This window comes from Ochotona princeps, chromosome 8 (assembly GCF_030435755.1).
Source record: "Ochotona princeps isolate mOchPri1 chromosome 8, mOchPri1.hap1, whole genome shotgun sequence".
Lineage (NCBI taxonomy): Eukaryota > Metazoa > Chordata > Mammalia > Lagomorpha > Ochotonidae > Ochotona > Ochotona princeps.
The window spans coordinates 44462443-44482844 of NC_080839.1; the positions used below are offsets into that span (position 1 = coordinate 44462443).

A 20402-nucleotide genomic window follows, 5' to 3' on the forward strand; every position below is an offset into this window, starting at 1 on the left:
CAGTGCACAGCTATGAGCCCAAGGGGAAATGAGAGGCATGCAGGCAGGCCGTGCCCACAATCACCAAAGGGCACCAGTCTGGGCTGCAGATGGGCATTACTCACGTCTACTCCATGGGAACCACCAGTACCTGTCCACCCTTACAGGCTTCCACACACCCTTTGAGACACAGTCAACAGCACTTTGGGCAAGGCTTGGTAGCTGTTGATTATTGCTTCATGTCATGGGTGAGGGACATCTTTCCTGTCAACGGTATTCTGGATATTTACAGTATTATTCATGGGCCATACAAAATTATCAACCTAAAAATTAGCCTGGCATAGATATATTGAATTTCCAGTCCCACCCATGATTGCTTGCTAGGATTAGATCAAGTGGTAAGACCTACTGGAGACATTCCCCACCATGGCAAGGCACACAATAATGTGGGGGGCAGAGCACAAAGAAACTAAACTTCTCAGATGACCCTGACTAGTTTTCTCGGGCCCTTGATCATTCTTTCCTAGGCACCTAAGAGAAACTCTCCTGTAATGCAGCTGGAAAAGTTCTAATTTTCCCCTTTACAGGAGAACTAGATGCAGTTTTGGGTTGTGTAAATTTAAATAGCGACTGCATGAAGCACTGAAGTTTTGAGTTGTTTATAACATTTCAGAAAGTGATGAACTGATCATGATTGGGCTGAGGCAAACACAGGAATAACCAGGATCTAGGTACCAGAAACATCTTAACAGGCCCACCTGAGAAGTGGGATGTCAATGAGTGAGTCAGGCCGAGTGCAGTAGCCTAGTGGCTAAAGTCTTCACCTTACACATGCCGGGATCCCATATGGGTGCTGGTTGTAATCCTGGAGGCCCTGCTTCCCATCCAGCTCCCTGCTTGTGGCCTGGGAGAGCAGCTGAGGATGGCCCAAAGCCTTGGGAACCTGCAACCGTGTGGGAGACCTGGAGGAGGCTCCTGGCTTTGGATCGGCTCAGCTTTCACCATTGTGGTCACTTGGGGAGTGAACCATGAGAAGAAAAATCTTCATCTCTGTCTCTCCTCCTCTTTATATACCTCACTTTTCAATAAAAATAAGTAAATCTGTAAAAAATATGAGTGAGTCAATGAGTACAGCATGGTTTTACATAAAAAAGTATTTACAATACCATGCATAATGGACTCCTCCTTTATACAATAACACTTCCAGAATTAAAACCTGACTTATGATGGCTTTTATTTTGAAATTTTCTTATGATCCAGAATTGAGTCTCTCAGAACTGGCTTAACAGTGAGTTGCTGCCATTGTATTTCTTAGATTGCAACAGAACCTGCTGAGATAAGCTGGAGTTCGTAAAGATAGAGGCTATTAGCTTCTTTTTGCTTGAGCTGGAAATTACTCCAGTGTATTTATCATTACAAACACACTATTTCATGTTGAAAGTTGTTTAAATTTAATTTTACATATTAAATTCACGGATACAAACTTAAACAGTTAAGTGGGCCTGACACAGTAGCCTAGCAGTTAAAGTCCTCGCCTTGAATGCACCGGGATCCCATATGGGTTCTGGGTCTAATTCCAGCAGTCCAACTTCCCAACCAGCTCCCTGCTTGTGGCCCGAGAAAGCAGTCAAGGATGGCCCAAAGCTTTGAGAACCTGCACCCACGTAGGAAACCTGGAAGAACCTCCCGGCTCCTGGCTTTGGATTGGCTCAGCTCCAGCCCTTGTAGGCACTTGGGGAATGAATTAGCAGAGAGAAGATCCTTCTGTTTCTCATCTTTGTAATAAGAAATAAAATACTAAAAATAAAAGGAAAAAAGGTAGTCATACAAAGGACAAAGAATATCCTTGGAGGAATGTGTCCATGTCACCAAAGGTCTCCACTCCAGCTGAAGGAGAGTGGAGACAGGGAGACTAAATTCAATGTTGGATGAGAGAAAGGATATTAGTGGGGAAACTGAGGATATTGAAGCCTGCAGCTTACAGTGTTGTACCAATGTTAATTTCTCATGTTTGAGAAGCAGGTCATTGTTTTGCAAGATGTTAACACTAAGGGACGCAAGGTGCACATTCTCTGAGAACTCTGTGCTATCCACTCCACTCCTCTGTGTCACCTGACCATTGGGTCTATAAAATATTATTAGTGAAGAACAACTGCCACATACACAGGTTTATTCATTCATTTTTATTGAAAATAAAAAGAAGTCTGCAGGATTGCATGCAAGACCAAAAAAAAAAAAAAAGCTTTTGAAACTTTAATAGTAGAATTACTTTGTTGAGGCTAGAGCATCTATAGACAAGTAGTAGAACACCTGAATTCTATTACCCTTTACACAAAACAAAGATTTCCAGAGAAACATCAGAGTGATACAACTTAGTTTGAAGAACATAGGCAATAAGATAGTAAGAAAAAGGCAAGTAAAAGTAGCAGGGTTTGCACTGCCTTTGTATTACTTAAAATTTGTATGATGCAATAGAGGCCCCAAAAGAAACCTCTATCAACTAACTACGTACAGCTGTTTAGAGAAACAATCTTCAGAGGAAACTGCATATAAGATTTGCTTGCAAATATTTGTCATAATTATGATACACTGCAAATAACATGTAGCATACTTTCTTATGCAAGAAATGAAATGACAAGACCTCTTCTTCCCTCTACGAATATACATTAAATTTCTTGGGTTTTTGCCAATTACCAATTCTTACCTTAAGCTTTTAGAAACTTATTCATGCTATTACTGTTCATGTTTGTTTGCTAAATAAACAGTATAGTTTGAGGCAGGAAGTTCAAATTTGTGCTGAAGATACCTTCATGGAAAAACAAAAGCCCACGGAAGTTTCTTATAATGTCTCACACTGTATAGTTCATTCTCATTTATGCAAACAAATGCTTCTCTTGGTTCCCCATACTTCATCACATTCTTAGGATTTCCTATAAACATATGAACTTCAGCTCTGCATGTAGTGAGTTATTTTGTTTCTTTTTAGCTACCAATCATCTTCTATTTTTAGAGAAATCTTCACTCCAGGGCAAAGCCTGACTCCCTACAGAATCTGAAAATACCAAATATGGTTTTGTGTCCTCACATGATACAGGCTAAGCCACTTAACACCAGGGACCACGGAATCCATACATACGTCTAAAAGCTTTTAGGATGGGAAAAGAATTCATTTTGGTAAAAAGCCACATGGCCAGAGCCAGTAGATGTGGTATTTGCTTGTCAGCGCATGCAGGAACAGTCCTCTGGGATGGTCTGTGGCTTGATTATTACCAAAAAACTAACAGCTGCCTTTCTTTCCTGAACATTTTCTAAGTCAAATTCAATTCCTACAAATTCTAGGAATATTGAATGCATTTTAAAATTCCTTTGATGCATATTCAGCTATTTTGTTATTTGCATTTAAGCTATTGACTAATATAAAAATTTGTATATGAGCAGGTAAAAGCAAATGTCCCGTTTCATAAGGTATATTGGACTACTAAGCAAAAATAAAGTTTTCATTTTTTAAAAGATTTATTTTATTTTTATTGGAAAGTCAGAATATATAGAGAGAAGGAGAGACAAACAGGAAGATCTCCCGCCTGATGATTCACTCCCCAAGTGTTCGCAACGGCCGGTGCGCGCCGATCCAAAGCTAGGAGCCAGGAACTTCTTCCAGGTCTCCCACACGGGTGCAGGAACCCAAGGCTCTGGGCCGTCCTCGACTGCCTTCCCAGACCACAAGCAGGGAGCTGGATGGGAACTGGGGACGCCAGGATTAGAACCGGCACCCATATGGGATGCTGGCATGTTCAAGGCAAGGACTTTAGCTGCTAGGCCACGCCGCTAGGCACTCATTTTTTTAAATCTAAAGTTTTTATTTATTTTTATTGGAAAGGCATAGTTTACAGAGTTGGAGAGACAGAAAGATCTTCCATCTGCTGCTTCTCTCCCCAAATAGCTGTAATAGCTAGAGCTGAACTGATCAGAAACAAGGAGCCAGGAGCCTCTTCCAGGTCTCCTACGTGGATGCAGAGTCCCAAGGACTTGGGCCACCCTCTACTGCTTTCCCAGGCCACAAGCATGGAGCCAGAAGGGAAGCAAAGCAGCCAGAACTGTCGCCCATAAGGGATGGGGGCACTTGCAAGGGGGAAGATCAGCCAATCAAGCCATCATGCCAGGCCTAAAAACATAGTTTTCTTACAGACTTTGCTGTTCAAATTTGTTTTTGAAATAACATTAAAATGTGCCTGAACTCAACAGTGTGAATTTTAGTATCTCATGTTTTATTTACTATATCATCACAAAATCATGTGTTAACACTTGTACAGAAGACAGGAGTTGAAAACAATTAACTATTAGGGCAAAAAAAAAAAACTCAATTGAAATATAGTCTTCTTAGCCAGTGGATATATGATATGTATATACGATATATATGAACCATGTATCAGTTAATAATACTGTTGTAAAATAACCTGTCTACCGTGAAAACTCATGTTGTTAAGAAAATAGTCTTTTTTTTTTTGGTAAGATTTATTTATTTTTATTTGAAAACAGATATACAGAGAGGAGAGAAAGAGAGGAAGATCTTTTGTCCACTGATTCACTCTCCAAGTGGCCACGACAGGAGCGGAGCTGAGTTGATCCGAAGCCAGGAGCCAGGAGCTTCTTCCAGGTCTCCCACGCGGGTGCAGGGTCCCAAAGCCTTGGGCCATGCTCGACTGCTTTCCCAGGCCACAAACAGGGAGCTGGCTGGGACGGAGGTCGCTAGGCACCCATATGGGATCCCGGTACTCGCAAGGCGAGGAGGGCTTTAGCCACTAGGTTACCTACCATGCCAGCCCTGATAGTCTTGTTATTAATAGTAAAGTATTTCTGCTGGCTTCAGCAGCACATATACTTAAAGGTAAAGTATTTAAGCCCAAATTATCGTATCTTCAACAAACTCCCTTAAACAGTTCAAGAAAAAAACAGTAAATTTGAATATATCAGCAATTTCACATGAAAGGTCCAAGAAATTTTTAATATATTATGAGCTTTTTAAAGTTTATTTCATTTGATTGAAAGAAATACAGACGGAGAGACAGAAATGTTCTTCTATCTACTGGTTTACTCCCCAAATGACTGCAAAGTTCAGAGTTGGATCAATTTAAAACTGGAAGTCACAAGCTGTTCCAGATGTCCCAGGGATAGAGGGGCCCAAGGACGTGAGCCATCTGCAACTGCTTTCCTAGCCCATTAGGAGTTGGATCGGAAGTGGAACAGGCGGGAATTGAACCAGCATCCAAAATGGATGCCAGTACTGTAATAGAGAATTAGCTAGCTACATGATCATGTTGACCCTAATATTATCAAGGTTTTTAACTTTTCAAAAGCAATGAGAAGGGCCCAGCGTGATGGCTCAATTGCCTAATCCTCCCCTTATAAGCACCAGGATCCCATATGGGTGCCAATTCATGTCCTGGCTGCTCCACTTCCCATCCAGCTTCCTGCTTATGGCTCGGGAGAGCAGGGTAGGATGACCCAAAGCCTTGAGACTGCATCCTTGTGGAAGACCGGAAGAGGCTCCTGGCTTTGGATCAACTCGGCTCTGGTCATTGCAGCCATTTGGGGAATAAGGCAGCAGATGAAAGAATCTTTCTGTCTTTCCTTTTCTTTTTAAATCTGTCTTTCCAATAAAAATAAATAAATGTTTAAAAAAAAGCAATGATATGTGAGATATAATGGAAAAATTCATCAAAACTAGGTGAAAATTTGATAATTCAACTAGGAATAGAATTTTATGTAAATTTATTATACAATTTTGAAGCCAATAACATCAAATGTATTTCAAAAGTGCAGCCTAGTATTGGCATTGTGGTGTAGCAGGTTGGGGACACCAGCATTTCTTATCAGAATATAGGTCTGTTTTCGGGCTGCTGTCTTTCTGACCCAGGTTCCTGTTCACGTACCTGGGAAAGCAGCTGAAGATGCCTTACATATTTGGGCCCATTCTACTCGCTGGGAGACCAGGATGGAATTCCTGGTTCCTGGCTTTTGTTTGGCCCAGCCCCAGCTGTTGTGGCCCTTTGGAGAGTGACTCCTGGGCCATTAGGGAAGAGATGACCAATCTCTTTCAGACTTCAAATACATGACTCTTAAAAACAAAAGCATCAAAATCAATCAACAAGGTTTTTTTTTTTTTTTTAGGTAAAATATATCTGTATTATTAACACAGCTCTAGAAAATTAACCTATAAAACAAACAAACAAAAAACACAAACCAATAACAACAAAAAAAACTAACAAAGCAAAATGCTATTTCGGTTTATTTTCAGGCACAATTTCGACATCAAAATTTACCTGCTGTAAAATTCCATAGTATGGATTTTTATTGTTATTCATATCAGCCTGTAATCTAGAACACTGCCTGGAACTGTTTGAGAGATACTTGCACTCCCTCAGGATGACTTCTGAACATGTGCAATCTGCTAGGAAACCATCCCATTTTACCTAATTTCCTCTAATTCAGTGGAAAAAATGAGTTATGTCTTTTACTAATTAAAAGATTATGTATGGGCCCGGCGGCGTGGCCTAGCGGCTGAAGTCCTCGCGTTGAAAGCCCCGGAATCCCATATGGGCACCGGTTCTAATCCCGGCAGCTCCACTTCCCATCCAGCTCCCTGCTTGTGGCCTGGGAAAGCAGTCGAGGACGACCCAATGCATTGGGACCCTGCACCCGTGTGGGAGACCCGGAAGAGGTTCCAGGTTCCAGGTTCCCGGCTTCGGATCGGCGCGCACCGGCCCGTTGCTGCTCACTTGGGGAGTGAATCATCGGACGGAAGATCTTCCTCTCTGTCTCTCCTCCTCTGTGTATATCTGGCTGTAATAAAATGAATAAATCTTTAAAAAAAAAAAAAGATTATGTACAACAGTGACATAGGATACCATACATCAGCATCTTAACCTTACCACTACTTTTCACAAAGAATATCAGCTAGCATTAAATCCTTGAACAAATGTACCCAACACCATGCTGTCAGCATGAGGGACACACATAGTTCCAGAACTATTTTAATTTTTTACTTGTATTTTGCAATAAACTTAACATTTTGGGTGACTGATAATACACATTTGAAAATAAACTTTATTCTTAATGTGTTATTTTCACAACAAATCCAAGCCACTGGGCCCACCACCTTCAATGCTGGCATCCCATCTGAGCACTGGTTAGAGTCCTGGCTGCTCTACCTCTGCTCCAGCTCCCTGTTAAAGAGCCAGGGAAAGCGGTGGAAGATGGCCCAAGTCCTCGGGCCCTTACCTGATGGGACCTGAATGCAGTTTTGCAATTCTGGTTTCGGACTGGCCAAGTCCGTTGTGACTATTTGGGGAGTAAGCAAACACATACAAACTGTATGTCTCTGTTTCTCTAACTCTGCTTTTCAAAAAAATACTTTCGGGAGAAAAAAAAAAAATCCAACCCACTTGTAATTCTTCTTGCTCTATTTTAAAATATCCAGACTCCAACTACCTCTCACTTCCACTGATACTACTTCTTTTTTAAAAATATTTATTTTGTTTTTATTGGAAAGTCAGATATATAGACAGAAGGAGAGACAGAGAGGAAGATCTTCCATCCGTTGATTCACTCCCCAAGCAGCCACAATGGCCACAGCTGAGCTGATTCGAAGCCAGGCACTTCATCTGGGTCTCCCACGTGGGTGCAGGGTCCCAAGGCTTTGGGCCATCCTTCACTGCTTTCCCAGGCCACAGGCAGGGAGCTGGATGGGAAGCGGGGCTGCCAGAATTAGAACCAGCGCCCATATGGGATCCCAGTGTGTGCAAGGTGAGGACTTTAGCCACTAGGCTACCGCTCCAGGACCTCTACTGATACTACTTTACTTATTTTTACTGGAAAAGCAGATTCACAGTAAGGAGAGACAGAGAGGAAGAGTCTCCATCCGTTGGTTCACTCCCCAAGTGGAAGCAACAGCCAGAGCTGAGCTGAGCAGAACAGATCCAAAGCCAGGAGACCACAAGCAGCCTCTTACGGGACTCCCACGTGGGTGCAGGGTCCCAAGACTTTGGGCCGTCCTCCACTGCCTTCCCAGGCCACAAGCAGGAAGCTGGATGGGAAGCAGAACAGCCAGGACACGATCCAACACCCACATGGGATCCCAGTGCTTGCGAGGTAAGGATTCAGCCAATGAGCAGATTTACAGAGAGAACAGACAAAGGCAGGGAGAGGGAGAGTGCATTCTTCCATCCACTGGTCCATTCCCCAAACGGCTGCAATGGCTAGAATTGAGCTGAAATGAAATCGGGAAACAGGAGGCCTTTTCAGAGTCTCCCATGTGGGTGCAGGGTCCCAAAGACTTGGGGCATTCTCTGTACTTTCCCAGTGTACAAGCAGGGAGCTGGATCAGAAGTGGAGCAGCCAGGACACAAACTGGCCCTGACATGACATTCCATGCTGGCAAGCAGAGAATTTGCCCGTTGAGTCACTGCACTGGTCCTCACCAATACTACTTGGTACTACCACCATTGTTATCACTCCCTCGGCCGAATTTCTGTGTCGTCTACTTACTTCTGCCCTTTTATTAAAGGTTAAGGTAAACTGTATCATTCCTCTGCTTAAAACTCACCTATGGCTTCCATTCCTACCCTGAGAAAGATACAGTTTTCATAAAGCCCTATAAAATTTGGGATCTTCAACAGCCACTCCCCTACCCACATCATTCTCAATTGAACTCTTATTTTTTTTTTAAAGATTAATTTTATTTGGAAGTCAATAAAGAGGGAAAGATATTTGTCCGATGATTTACTCCCCAAGTGAGCCGTAACAACCAGTGCTATACCGATCCGAAGCCAGGATCCAGGAACTTCTTCCAGGTCTCCCACATGGGTGCAGGGTCCCAAGGCTTTAGGCCATCCTTGACTGCTTTCCCAGGCCACAAGCAGGGAGCTGGATGGGAAGTGGAGCTGCTGGGATTAGAACCAGCGCCCATATGGGATCCTGGCGCGTTCAAGGTAAGGACTTTAGCCGCTAGGCCACGCCACCGGGCCTCTCACTTGAATTCTTACTTCTCCTATTCACCCTCCTCTGGTTACCTGGAAAGTATGTCTCCCCATCAGCTCCAGCACTAGCTCTTTCTAGAAGGCCTCTTGCTCTCTCATTGTCTCCAGTTTTCTATCCTAACAGCACTAACCAAACAGTGCTGTTGCCTTACTGCTTCCTATGAGGTAATACCCACGCCATCTAGCTTACCCTGCATTGCTTTTCTCCATGGTACTTATCATTAACAGAATTACCAATGGAAGATCCTAAAAACTCTGTTACACCTACTGATGTATCCCCAGCTCCTAGAAAAGTGACAGCCAACCAGGTGGTATGCTCTCACAACTATTATTGAACAAATGTATTTCCAGCATTGATTTAAACAGTTATTTAAACATTATACAACACTTAAATCTCATTTTAGCCAATCCTGATCTCAACCTAACCTTTAATAAACGTCAGCAAGCAAATTCAACTCAGTGCAAAAGACATGCCATTTCACAAGAATTACAAGGCCACACAAAAGATGTTAAGACGCTGGCATTTGAGGGCATTAACATCCACCAACCAACACCTGCACCAGTAATGTATTTATAGTCTGGTGCGTACCGTTTAAACCACAAACTTGGCGTTTGTAAAGTGACCAAGGCCAATGCAGATTTGCTAGACACATTTTTATTAGGAAAAACTTCAAACTTATACATGAATAGAGAATAGTAATAGGTATAGTTAAACCACCAACTCCCTAGAAATATTTGAGCTGCTCAATCATAAGCTGGTCTTGCAGTATGAACTTGAAGACATTTTTTTTTTCTTGCAATGTTCCCAAGTATTGTTGACAAGAAAATGAATATTGGCGATCTCTAACCTAACAAGTTGATTCAGACTCTTTCATTATCAAGAATAAGGAAAATCTTGACTCACTGCTTGAAATGATACCAGTTTTTAGAACAAATTTATTACTTACCATGTACCAGACACTGTGTTAAGAACATATTGAAGCCCTAATTTCGAAGGCATGAAAGCAAGCATCTTTCATGAAATGTAAAAATACTGCTGGAAAATTGTCTCTAGTCCTATTTAATTAAGAGTAGTCGGACTGGAAAAACGAAGAGTTTAGGTTTGAGACGTAGAAGCAAATGAGCGGTTAAGAACAAATTTTAGAATAAGGACTACTTTGGAGGAAAAGACTCTCGGATGGGATGTTCTGTCAGAGCAAGAAGACCAAATTAGCGCAAAGTGTCACAGCTAACAGCTCACAGTGGAGAAGAGCAGAATTACAAGATAAAAAAAAGTTACATGATCTCTAGTTGTTCCCTGGCTTCAAAATGGAAGCCCTAACTTCAGAGTTTTGAGGAGGATTAACAAGCACGTAAAGCACCTGACACAGGGCCCGGCCTGTAACAAGCAGTCAGTAACTATCTGTGAAGTAACCTGCCTTATTTCTCCTGCAACGTACTGGTCACCTGTTCTCAGGCTACTAGGCAGCCACTGCTTGTACAGACTGGTCTGAGCCAGGGGAAGCCCTCTTCATTATCTGATAGCCCCAAACCAACGTACTATAAAGGTCAAGTTCCTACATATTTCTGACAGTATCTGAAATTTTAAACTGTCAAAGTAACAAAAGATTATTTTCAAAAAAAAAGTGCTTAGCCCAATAAGCTATTGACTCTTTTAGTTCTAGGTAAGAGGAAAGTGGGAAAAAAAACCTTTAAACACAAGGCAACTAATACCTTTTTAGAATAGTCCTCTACAGTCTACAAAAACAAAGGTCATGTTTTGATGCATCTCACTTAAATATAAATGCTTTGGAAAGCTTTACTATCTAGGGAGCTCAAGAAAGGTAAAATTACATTTTTAATGCAGTTTTCAAACGGCCGGCTAGTCAAGAACTCACTGAAAAGTAACTATTATGATACTATTGCAACCATTTAACCATAGGTATTCTGTAACATCCTGCTGTAGACTTGATGTACACAGTAATTTTCAACAATAAGAACCCTCACTTGAGTGTTTCCGTGTGTGTGTGTGTGTGTGTAAGAGAAATGAAACAAAGGCAGGCTCCCTCACCCAACAGTGCTTTGAAAAACAAAGAATGCAGTGGAGGAAGATAGCCCTAACTCAGTAACTGTTGCTTTATCCGCCACATGTCAAGGCCAGGAGGAACAAGCGATGATTAAGAGAAGTGGCTAATTCAGTCCCTTGCCAAATAGACACCTCTGGGTGGGCGTTTCACATTTTAAAAAGCAGTTTCAAAATCCTTCGGGGGACGGGGGTGGGGCCGAGGGGGGGTCTGGTTACGCTTTTTGGTTGCGGTTGCTACAGAAGAAATCCAAGGAAAGACCCAAGAAAGAGATTTGGCTGTTGTCCAGTTGGCAACTGCCAGAATATAATAAAGTTTACTTCACTAAACAGGAATCCTATCCACGAGAACGTGAAAGGAAGAGTTGCAGGCGGAGAACAAAGTAACATTAGAGAAGGCTTGCAAAGATTAGACAAGTTTCAATAATCATAAAGAGAACACGGGACGAAAGGGAGTTTTGCCGAGGATGGGGAGGGGTTTGAATGGACAAGTGTCTCCTCCAGGTATAAGACCACCTGGCGGTGAGCGGCGAGCGGGGCTCCCTCGCAGGCTGGCCCCTCGCCCTCCACGCCGAGCTCGCACAGCCCGGTCTCCGCCCTGAGCATCCTCCAGGTGTGTGCCCAGCAGAGGCGAAGCACGACCTCGCGGCGGTCACGGAGAACAATAGGCGGGGCGGCGGCGCGGGGCCGAGGCCTCCCTCCGGGACGACCACCATCCCGCCTCCCTCATCGCTGCCCCAGACTCACAGAGTCTTGGGCATCTCGTCCTCCATGGCTGCTGCGGTCGCGGCGGTGCCTCCGGATCCAGCTCCCTGCCCTTTACTACCTCCCAAATCCTCTGAGCAGCTATGGCTGCGGAATAGCGGGGCTTCTTCGTGACTGGAGGTTACTCCGCCTCCTTCCTCGGCGGCAATGACACCCCACCGCCTGGCCCAAGGCGAACAATGAAGCCCCGATGCAAGATGGCGGGCAGCCGGGAGCCCGGGGCCGCCAGCGGAGTGACCCCGATCGCGCAGGCGCACAGCCACTTTGCACTTTCAACCTGCCGCAGCAAGCCTGGCCTTCCATTCATAGGTTCACTTGTTGCGCAGCCGCTCTTTACCCGGAGCCCGGGACGCCTCGGACTGCTCTCGCAGGGCAAAGCATGAACTCCCTAAAGAGCTTGCCTTAACTTCGTTGTCTTCCATCTTGATGCTAAGGCTTTAACAGTGAATGATAATGAAATAAAGACTTGTAGAGAAATTGTGCATTCGCGGATTTTCATACGAAGAAGGGTTCTTTAAGATTATTTGTTGGATTTGATTTGACCGAGAGCAAAAGACAAAGTGCGCCGCCCGGGAATCGAACCCGGGTCGCAAGAATGGGAATCTTGCATGATACCACTACACCAGCGGCGCTGTTGCAAATTTCCTGCACCAGAAACTCTTATGAGGAAACGAAAGCGGATGCTCATTGTGCGATGAGAGTAAATCTTCCATTATTCATACAAAAACAGTCTATAATCTAATACTATTCATTAATATAAGAAACTATCAATGTTTTGAACCCCAATCCAGACAAATGAATGATTTTACTTTTTTCAGCGCAGATAAAGCTCAGTTACAAAATTTTTTTTTTTTACTTAAAAAAATTACATAAATTTTCTTAAGTTGTGTTTGCCTGTTCAGGGCCAACCAAATTTTTGAGAGCAGGCAAAACATTTCCAGGTAAATAATATTTCTTTACATATGCTTTTTTTTAATATTTTAATGTACCTTGAAAAACATTGAATGAGCAGCTCTTGAAGGCACACTGATCACAATAACCTTAAAAGTAAATGAAAATACATAAACTTCAGTCCTCTTTTAGGAACTAGAGAAATTAGAGCTCTGAAATGTGCTTTGGTGTACTCATTCTACATTTCACATTGCATTTACAAGTGCAGACTCTGTATTATATTTAAAGCAAAGGAGAATGGACTCATCCAGAAGCATGCCCTCTGAGATTATCCCACACACACTGTTTCGGGGATTCTCTTTAGTTCTTGGCATATTTTTCTGATTATATTCAGTCGTAAAATATTAATGTGCTGAACATGCATAAGATAAGTGACAAGTATTTTTAACACCTTTTTTTAAGATGCCCATTTACATGTTGAGTTTGCAGTTTGGTCTCCTAGGCATTTATCAATCCCTACAATTCCTTCTAGGACACTTGTGTCATTACAAAGAGGAAATTCCTGGCCCAGGCACGATAGTGTAACGGTTAAGGTCCTCTCCTTGAACGCACCGGGATCCCATACGGGCGCCAGCTCTAATCCCAGCAGCTCCACTTCCCATCCAGCTCCCTGCTTGTGGCCTGGGAGAGCAGTGGAGGACAGCCCAAGGTCTTGGGACCCTGCGCCCATATGGGAGGAAATTCCTGGCTCCTGGCTTTGGATCGGCGCAGCACCGGAGGAGCACCGGCTGTTGCGGTCACTTGGGGAGTGACTCATCCCCACTTGGGGAGTGAATCATGGGATGGAAGACCTTTCTTTCTGTCTCTGCTCCTCACTGTATATCTGACTTTGCAATAACAATAAAATAAATCTTTAAAAAAAAAAGAAATTGACTGCCAAATTTAAGTTACTTAATTAAATGGCATAAATATATATAATCTTAGTACATAAACATCTCCACTAACAATTTTTCAAAGCTAGTTCTTGAGACCTCTCCCACTGTACCCCACTTTTGTCTATACTGAGATATTATGTTTTATTACTTGTTGCCAATAGTATGTCCTTGTTTTGATTGCATTTACCTAAACTGCTGTTGGGGTGCAGCTCACTCTCTCTCTTTCTCACTCCATATATGTATATATATTTATATATTTCTTTTTCTCATATATATAAGCATGTATATGCTTGAAAATATATATGTATGTTTATGTACATGTAACGTTTAAACCATTGGCAATTCCTCTTTCTTTGGTAAATTGCCTATTCATGTTTTGAATTGTTTACCTCTTCTCACCAATTTGTAAAACTCTTAGTATGTTTGTATAGTATTGTTTTACTAACTGCAAGCAACTTTCTCATACAATTATTTTTTATCATTTTTTAAAAATTCTATTCTTTGCCACCTAAAGATGTTTAGACTTTTTTTTCGATAAACAGCTTGTTCACTGCAGTTTGAACCTTGTGAAAATTACTTGTAAGTTTCTAAATCTTTCTTAATACAAATATTTAGAATTTAGGAATTCATAAAATTGGTATCAGGAGAAATAAATGTTGCCTATAATTTCACACCCTAGAGCTGCTACATTTTATGTATTTCCTTCCTTTTAAAAAAATTTCTTTTTTCTTTATTTCTTTGAAAAGCAGAGTGACAGAAAGATAATAGAGATCATCTCATACTAGTTCATTCCCCAAATCAGTGCAAGACATTAGGCTGTCCAGACCGAAGCCAGCAGCCTGGAGCTCCGTACAGATCTTCCATGTGGGTGGCAGGGACCCAAGTGTTTGAAGCATGTTCTGTTGCTTTCCCAGGAGCATTAGCAGGGAGCGGGAGTGTAGTTTGGCAGCTGGAAGATATCCCCTCTCATTTCTCCCTCAACCTTCCACTCACCTCCCCATTATATTTTCACCCACTCCACCTTAATCAGTGGTCCTAATGTGCATCCTTGTCAACTATGTAAGCAACATAAAAAATGTAATTAAAAAAATAAAAAGAAGAAGAAGAAAGTGAAAGAACTGGGGCTGGAACTGGTGCTCTGAAATGGGAAACTACTTCAGAAGCCATAGATTGACCCCACTGTGCCACAACTCCGGTGCCTTTATAGGTTCCTTCTTTTATTCAATTTAGGTATACAAATACCTTATTATCTGCTTTCCTCCCTATGAGATGTTTTATAGATATCCTAACACTTTGTTTTATTTCACATTATGCTACATAGTGAATATTTTCAAACATAGTTAAGATTCCACAGAACTGCATGTAGCCTCATGTATTTAACTAATTATCAAATTTCAAAATAATTATGTTGCTGCCTATGTTCCACCAATGTCCAATGTAGCACAATTTCCTTGGATTAAAAGTGAGCCAAGGATAAAGTCCTCGCCTTGAAAGCCCCAGGATCCCATATGGGCACCGGTTCTAATCCCGGCAGCTCCACTTCCCATCCAGCTCCCTGCTTGTGGCCTGGGAAAGCAGTTGAGGACGGCCCAAAGCTTTGGGACGCTGCACCCATATGGGAGACCTGGAAGAGGTTCCAGGTTCCCGGCTTTGGACCAGCGCGCATTGGCCCGTTGCGGCTCACTTGGGGAGTGAAACATCAGACGGAAGATCTTCCTCTCTGTCTCTCCTCCTCTGTGTATATCTGACTCTGTAATAAAAATGAATAAATCTTTAAAAAAAAAAAAAAGTGAGCCAAAGGCCTGGAGCGATGGTTCAGTGGGTAAATCCTTCCCTTGAATGTGCTGGGGCCCCTTGTGGGCAAACCGTTCATGTCCAGCTGCTCCACTTCCCATTTGGCTCCCTGGTTGTGGCCTGAGAGGGCAGTGGTAAATGGCCCACGTTCTTTGGCCTCCTCCACCACAACCACGTGGGAGACCTGAAAAGAAGCTCCTGGCTTCAGATAGGCTCAGCTATTTCCATTACTTCCACTTGAGGAGTAAGCCAGCAGATGGAAGATCTTTCTGTCTCTCCTTTTCTCTGTAAATCTGCCTTTCCATTAAAATAATAACAATAACAATATCAATAACAATAATACTAATACATTTAAAAAGTGAGTCAAAACTGCTCTGTAAATTTTTTTCCATGGCCACAGAAAATGTTTGGGTTTTATGTGGTCAATTTTGTTTAGCTTTTCTTATATTGCTTGTGAATTTCCTGTCTTATCCATGATAGAGGAAATATTGTTTAGACCATCAAGAATATGAAAGAAATGAGATGTGAAGAAGGCATGAAAATACTTTACTTCAAGTCAGCTTCAAAGAAGAAGCAAAATATTTGGAACAGTGGCAGAATTTGAGAGCTGATTGTTGTCTAAAATAAACAAGACAGGATGCAGTAAAATGGTAATGATACAGAACAACCCCCAAAACTGGTTGGAGGAGTTGCTATAGAATCCCCAAAACTGGATCCACTTGCCCAACGACCAACGTGCAGAAAGCCAATTACTGGTGCCTGGAGGTGAAAGTGGGAACTGATTGCCACGCACAGCGGGGAGCCAGGCAGCTATGGGTAGGCTTCCAAGTTCCCTGAGGAATTGGGAGTAAACTTTCCTACAGATGAAGTTAGGGGCTGCGAAGTGCAGGTTCCTAAATCAGAAAGGAAGGAGTAAAAAGGGGAGGATGAACACTATGTTCTTGAAACTGAATGTGTGAACATGAAAGTAGTTTCCCTTATATAAATAAAAATTAATAATTCTCCTTTTAAAGATTTATTTATTTTAATTGGAAAATCAGATTTACAGAGAGAGACTAAGATCTTCCATCTGCTAGTTCACTCTACAAATGGCCCTGTAGGTGCCTTCATGGTTTCTTTTTTTTTTTTTAAGATTTATTTATTTTTATTGCAAAGTCAGATATACAGAGAGGAGCAGAGACAGAGAAAGATCCTCCATCCGATGATTCACTCCCCAGCGGCCGCAACGGGCCGGTACTGTGCTGATCCAGAGCCAGGAACCAGGAACTTCTTCCAGGTCTCCCACGCAGGTGCAGGGTCCCAAAGCTTTAGGCCGTCCTTGACTGCTTTCCCAGGCCACAAGCAAGGAGCTGGATGGGAAGTGGAGCTGCTGGGATTAGAACTGGCACCCATATGGGATCCCGGGGCTTTCAAGGAGAGGACTTTAGCTGCTAGGCCATTGCACTGGGCCCCATGGTTTCTTTTTAATGTGTTTATTTTTTAGATGTAAATGAGTAATTATGTATAAATAGTGTCTTGTCAATCAAAGAAATATCTACATGTCCATATTCAAAATGTTAGGATTTAATAAAATATATACATACATTTTAAAAGAAAAAAATTGCAAGATCCTGGCTGGTCTGTTGTGTCTATGGTCACCCTATGGTCAGCGACAGAGGGTCCTTTCGGGGATTTTGATGATGGCAAGATGGGTTCCTGTCCATTTGGAGATTACTTAAAGGTGTTATATATATTTTTTTTTCCTTTGGGCCTGGAAGTTCCTGGAAAAGAAACTTCTAGGTACAGGACCAACTATTAAAACGCTATCTATTCAAGACCCAAATGACCTCCTGAGTCCAGTGACTGAGAACCTTATAGGTGTGGCTCCACCACTCCCTGCACTCCTTCTACTCCCTCCACTCCCTCTACTTAGTGAGTCAATTTTTAATCAATCATTGATTCACTATCAAAAGCCAAGGCAAAAACAACAAATAAGCTAAGAGAGGAAGGCCAGGAGGCTGTGAAGGGCTAGGGCTGATGGTATCTAATGCGGGCGTTCAAAACATGGCGTGGGGCTGAGTTTCAATAGGGATGGGTGTTAATCAGTAATATATTGTTGTAATAGGGAGAAAAGTCCAGTGTGAACAGAAGTCAAGTTGCATTTGCACAGAGGTGACTACACATTTGAAAAGGACAGAATGATGGATTAAGGAAGGAAATGCACAGGGGCTCAAGCAGAGTCGAGGAGGTGAGAAGTTAACCTGTGAAATCTGAGTTTGTAACTGGCTCTTTCGTTGTTGTTTTTTGTTTTGTTAACTGGCTCTTAACTGAATTGATTAAGGGGCTCCCACAGAGACTGGGAGAGAGGAATCCCGTTTTCAGATGTTGACTGGAACCAACAGTAAACTCTTGGTAAACCTCGAATATTCCCAAGAACATAGAACAGGATCAATCTAGAGTGGAAGCTTGGGGTTATCAGAATCTTTGCTCCTGTTTGGTTCAAGCTTTTACAGCTGAAGTTGAGGCCTAAAGAAGAGAGCTCAGAGGAGTCTGGGTAGTTTGGTCAAGGAGAGAATCTTCTTCAGCCTTGACCTCCCTAGGAAATTGCTTTTTTGGGACAACACACATTAGACTAAATGTTATACTATTTGCTAATTTACACATTATAAATTTGGTAACATTTTCACCCCATAACTTTTTTTCAAAGATTTATTTATTTTTATTGGAAAGGCGGATATATAGAGAGGAGGAGAGACAGAGAGGAAGCTCTTCCATCCGATGGTTCACTCCCCAAGCGGCTGCATCAGCTGGAGCTGAGCCAATCTGAAGCCAGGAATCTTTTCCAGATCTCCCACGTGGGTGCAGGGTCCCAAGGCCAGGCCACAGGCAGGGAGCTGGATGGGAAGTGGGGCTGCTGGGATTAGAACTAACAGCCCATATGGGATCCCGGGGCACATTCAAGGCGAGGACTTTAAACATTACACTACGCTATCGTGCCTGGCCTGCCCCATACATTTTTTTAAAGCCTACTTAAACGGTCTCATTGGGACCGTTATTTTGAAAGGGCAAGGGAACAGAATAACAGAGTTAGATGACCTTCCATCCTTCCCTATCTGTGCTTCCTAAATTGTGCCCTCATTAAAGTGCCCATTCAGTAAATCTTATCACAAAGTTGAACAAAGTTTTGATACAAAGGGTCGAAGTTTCCAAGGCAGTCAGTTCCGATCCACCAATAAATATTCATTGAGGGCTCCTTGGACTTGGTGCACTGACTAATTATGGCCATAATGTGGTATGGAAAATTGGAAGCAAATATACACAGCTGAATGAATTTGCAGTTTCCAGAAGTATTAGGAAAGATGACTTCTTCCTATTTTTTTTAGAAAATAATACATTTACTTTATTTTTGATGATGTTTACATAGTCAAGCAGGATACATGCCCATGTGGACCCCAGATTAGGATGGGAAGGGTCGAGGAATGGGAGAAAATAGATGAGATAACTGACTACATTCTCTCTCTCTCTCTTTTTCCTGTATCTGAGAAAAGTGGGGAGAGGAGAGAGGGTTGCTCCCAGCAGCCTTACCACACCAGTACCCGAGGATAAGGGATGGTCACTCGCTGTCATCATAGTGTCCCCGATGTCGAGCATATTCTGAGGGTACTAGTGGTTTGATAGCTCTGAGACGCTGTTGATTTTGTTGCTTTAAGATTGAGGAAACCCATGGGCGCCGGTTCTAATCCCGGCAGCTCCACTTCCCATCCAGCTCCCTGCTTGTGGCCTGGGAAAGCAGTTGAGGACGGCCCAATGCTTTGGGACACTGCACCCGCGTGGGAGACCCGGAAGAGGTTCCAGGTTCCCGGCATCGGATCGGCGCGCATCGGCCCGTTGCGGCTCACTTGGGGAGTGAATCATCGGACGGAAGATCTTCCTCTCTGTCTCTCCTCCTCTGTGTATATCTGGCTGTAATAAAATGAATAAATCTTTAAAAAAAAAAAAAAAAAAAAAAAGATTGAGGAAACCCTTCTTCCTCTGTCTCTTCTCCTCTCTGTATATCTGCTTTGCAATGAAAATAGAATAAATCTTGGGAAAAAAAGGGCCCGGTGTTGTGGCCTAGCAGCCAAAGTCCTCACCTTAAACACACCCAGGATCTCATATGGGCGCTGGTTCTAATCCCAGCAGCTCCACTTCCCATCCAGCTCCCTGCTTGTGGCCTGGGAAGGCCCTTAGTCGAGGACGGCCTAAAGCCTTGGGACCCTGCACCCATGTGGGGGACCTGGAAGAAGTTCCTGGCTCCTGGCTTCAGATTGGCTCAGCAACAGCCATTGTAGTCACTTGGGGCATGAATCTTCCTCGGTCAGAATCTTCTTCGGTCAGAAGATCTTCCTCTGTGTCTCTCCTCCTCTCTGTATATCTGACTTTGTAATAAAATAAATACATCTTAAAAAAAAAAAACATTCACTTGCTGGTGCTGGTGCTGCAACCTGGCCTGGCCCAGCATACCCCCAGTTCCAATTCATGCTGGTGGGTAATACAGCCTAGCCCAGCCTGGACTGCCCCCAGTCTTGGCCCTAATGTGAATTGGTTAGTATGATACAACCTGAACTGTCCTGCACCTGCTCCTAATTCTGACATCTGCCAGTGGGTGTTATAAACTGACCCACATTTATGCTGGCAGATACTGTAACCTGGATAGGTCTGGGCTGCTTCCAGCTTTGGTTCTTGGGCTCACCTGCAGGGAATATGTCTTTTTTTTCAAAGGTTTATTTTATTTTTATTAGAAAGTCAGATATACAGAGAGGAGGAGAGACAGAGAAGATCTTCCATCTGATGATTCACTCCCCAAGCAGCCACAATGGCTGGAGCTGAGCTGATCTGAAGCCAGGAGCCTCTTCCAGGTCTCCCATGCGGGTGCAGGTCCCAAGGCTTTGGGACGTCCTTAACTGCTTTCCCAGGCCACAA

At 43.0% G+C, this 20402-nt stretch overlaps 1 protein-coding gene and 1 non-coding gene across 12 annotated transcripts in view; both read right to left on the bottom strand.

The window, feature by feature from the left end:
- TIA1 (TIA1 cytotoxic granule associated RNA binding protein) overlaps nt 1–12145 on the bottom strand; it is a 38554-nt gene extending 26409 nt beyond the window's left edge. For 2 of the 11 annotated variants that reach the window (XR_009245979.1, XM_058667936.1), the window contains exon 1: nt 11824–12145. Coding sequence is in view for 8 of the 11 variants with exons in the window: in XM_058667936.1 (XP_058523919.1) it covers nt 11824–11849 (26 nt within the window). In the remaining 3 variants the exon portion in view is untranslated. The remainder of the gene's footprint in view (nt 1–11823) is intronic. The other 9 variants (XR_009245978.1, XM_058667928.1, XM_058667935.1 and 6 more) reach the window with 9 other exon arrangements.
- Nucleotides 12146–12402: 257 nt separating this feature from the next.
- TRNAG-CCC (transfer RNA glycine (anticodon CCC)) lies at nt 12403–12473 on the bottom strand. The gene has a single exon. It is a non-coding gene; the product is annotated as a tRNA-Gly (tRNA).
- Between the last annotated feature and the right edge of the window lie 7929 nt (nt 12474–20402).